Source organism: Marmota marmota, unplaced genomic scaffold (genome assembly GCF_001458135.2).
Source record: "Marmota marmota marmota unplaced genomic scaffold, marMar, whole genome shotgun sequence".
Taxonomy (NCBI): domain Eukaryota; kingdom Metazoa; phylum Chordata; class Mammalia; order Rodentia; family Sciuridae; genus Marmota; species Marmota marmota.
Genome location: NW_025999853.1, coordinates 50,185,340 through 50,188,122, shown reverse-complemented (window position 1 = coordinate 50,188,122; position 2,783 = coordinate 50,185,340). Strand labels below are relative to the sequence as shown.

General features: G+C 39.8%; 1 protein-coding gene across 1 annotated transcript; it reads left to right on the top strand.

Annotated features, from left to right (window-relative positions):
* The first annotated feature begins 565 nt into the window (after positions 1-565).
* On the top strand, positions 566-1,604 carry LOC107139839 (olfactory receptor 6C4-like). The gene has a single exon (XM_015482681.1). It carries the CDS (start codon positions 583-585, stop codon positions 1,510-1,512), a length of 930 nt encoding a protein of 309 aa, XP_015338167.1. The 5' UTR covers positions 566-582; the 3' UTR covers positions 1,513-1,604.
* Positions 1,605-2,783: the final 1,179 nt, after the last annotated feature.

Sequence of the window (2,783 nt, the reverse complement as noted above, 5' to 3'; positions counted from 1 at the left end):
CTGGAGACACTAATGGTAGAGAGAAACATGAAAGAAATTCTAATTAATATGGTTTATCGATGCCTGAGCCTTGTTCATGCAGAAGGAAGTCTCACAGTATAAAATGAGAAGCTATTCAGCATTGCTCATGTGGGGGAAGTCTTGTTTCTGAAACAATGAAGTCAGATATTTGGACAGTGATGAGATGACAGTCTATAGCAGATATCCAGTGAAGCAAAAATATTACAGAGATGTTAAAGAAAGAAACAGGAAACACAGAAAAAAGCATCAGGTGGAGATATTTCTACAAAGAGCAAGAAGTAGGAGAGACAGAGTCAGAGGAAAGTGCTTACAATATGGGCATTTCATAAACACGTAAATTTGAGAAATTACAAAGCCTTTAGGAATGAGGTCATTTATATAAAATATGGGGCTTTCCATGGAGCCAAGTGTAATCCAAGGAACACTAATTTGGGCTAATACGACGAAGAGCAATGTGTGACCTCATTCTGTTCTTAAAATAAGCCTTATCTCTTCTACTGGGGAATTCTGCAGTTTTCATCTTTCTCACTTTTCCCCTTTTAGATCTGCTGGAGGTCAACTATGAAAAACAGGACCATGCTGACTGAATTTATTCTACTGGGCCTCACAAGTCAACCTGAACTTCAGGTGGTGATGTTCATCTTTCTGTTTATCACCTACATGCTCAGTGTCCTAGGAAATCTAACTATCATCATCCTCACCTTACTGAATTCTCAGCTCCAAACCCCCATGTATTTCTTCCTCCGGAATTTCTCCTTCTTAGAAATTTCCTTCACATCCATTTTTATTCCCAGACTTCTCACCAGCATGACAACAGGAAATAAGGCCATCAGCTTTGCAGGCTGCTTCAGTCAGTATTTTTTTGCTATATTTCTTGGGGCAACAGAGTTTTATCTCCTAGCTTCCATGTCCTATGATCGTTATGTGGCCATCTGCAAACCCCTGCATTACCTGACCATTATGAGCAGCAGAGTCTGCACACAGCTTGTGCTCTGCTCCTGGCTGGGGGGACTCCTTGCTATCGTACCGCCAATCGCCTTGATGAGTCAGGTAGATTTCTGTGCCTCCAATGTTCTGAATCATTATTTCTGTGACTATGGGCCCCTCCTGGAGCTGGCCTGCTCAGACACAAGTCTCTTGGAAAGGATAGTTATGCTTGTGGCTGTGGTGACTCTAGTGATTACTTTGGTTCTGGTGACAGTTTCTTACACATACATCATCAGGACTATTCTGAGGATCCCCTCTGCCCAGCAAAGGACAAAGGCCTTTTCCACTTGCTCTTCCCACATGATTGTCATCTCCCTGTCTTATGGCAGCTGCATGTTTATGTACATTAATCCCCGTATAAAAGAAAGAGGTGCTTTCAACAAAGGAATAGCTGTGCTCATTACTTCAGTCACCCCCATGTTGAATCCCTTCATTTATACATTAAGAAATCAACAAGTAAAGCAAGTCTTCAAAGACACTGTTAGAAAGATTGTGAAGTTTTAAGAAAAAAAAGAACACCCTTCAATGAAAAATGTATTTGTACTTCATAAATATATATTTAGAGTCTACTAAATTTCAAGGGTTGAACTGGCTCTTGAAGATAAAAATACAGAAATCATGTGTTCTAATGGTCAAGGAATCTACAATCTAGAGTAGAGGTAAGGAATATAGACTATACATTTTTGGATAAATTTACAAAAAAAGAAATGAAATGACATAGTAAGTGCTACTAGAGACAGGTGAATGATCCAGCAAAGAACAGAAAGACTTAGCACTTCTTTATAGAAATGACTTCAAATTTAAGAAGCAAAACACTGCTTGTTAAGTAGAAGTGGTAAAGAATCTGGGGTGATGAAGAAGGCCAGATCATAAAGTATGTAATTGCAAACTGTGGGGTTAGTTGAGTGTCATGAGTCAGAGGAGTGTGAGAGCTGTGGGGGGAAATCTGGGGCAAATCAGGACAATTGCAACAGTAGTGCGGTGTCATAACATCCAACACTCAGGATACTTGGGTTCTAGTTCCAGCTTTTTTTTTAAGTGATGAAAGTTTAATACATTAAAATGATATTTATAAAAAAGAAAAAAGAAAAAAAAAGAAATCCCTTATGAGCCAGGTGTAGTGGTGCACACCTGTAATCCCAGCAGCTCAGGAGGCTGAGACAGGATTGCGAGTTCAAAGCCAGCATCAGCAAAAGCTAGACACTAAGAAACTCAATGACACTAAGCCTGTCTCTGAATAAAATACAAAATAGGGTGGGGATGTGGCTCAGTGGTTGAGTGCCCCTGAGTTCAATCCCCAGTAACCACCCCCCAAAAAAGGGAAAAAAAAATAAACTCCCTGTGGCCATCAGCATTGTGAGGCACTGACCTTGTTCCTCAGTCCCAGAGACTGAGGAACTTCCATTAAAGTGTAATTTCATTTCTTTCCCTTTATCATTTAGGTTTCAGTTGTAGCCATTGCAACCTCCATCTCTTTGTAAGAGGAAAATGAAAGGAAAGATCTTGCGAGATGCACAGGCAGCATCACAGAATAAATTTTGCTCAGTTTTAGAGTGTCCTCAACAAAGGATGACAGATCATCAATCCCAAACTGCTATCTATTCTTAGAATATGGAAATCAGGAAGACGATGTCCTATAGTCCACATTTAGTCCACATCATTCAAATTAGAAAAAAAACTCTCTAGATTTTGTCACCTTACATACCCACTTTCTAGAGGTTAGGATTAAAAGAGGCTCCTAGAGGAAGGTTAGAAACCTGTCTATTTGTGCCTCT

Bases quoted from the DNA above. Each gene is read 5' to 3' on its own strand.
- LOC107139839 (XM_015482681.1), top strand. From the start codon at position 583: ATGAAAAACAGGACCATGCTGACTGAATTTATTCTACTGGGCCTCACA.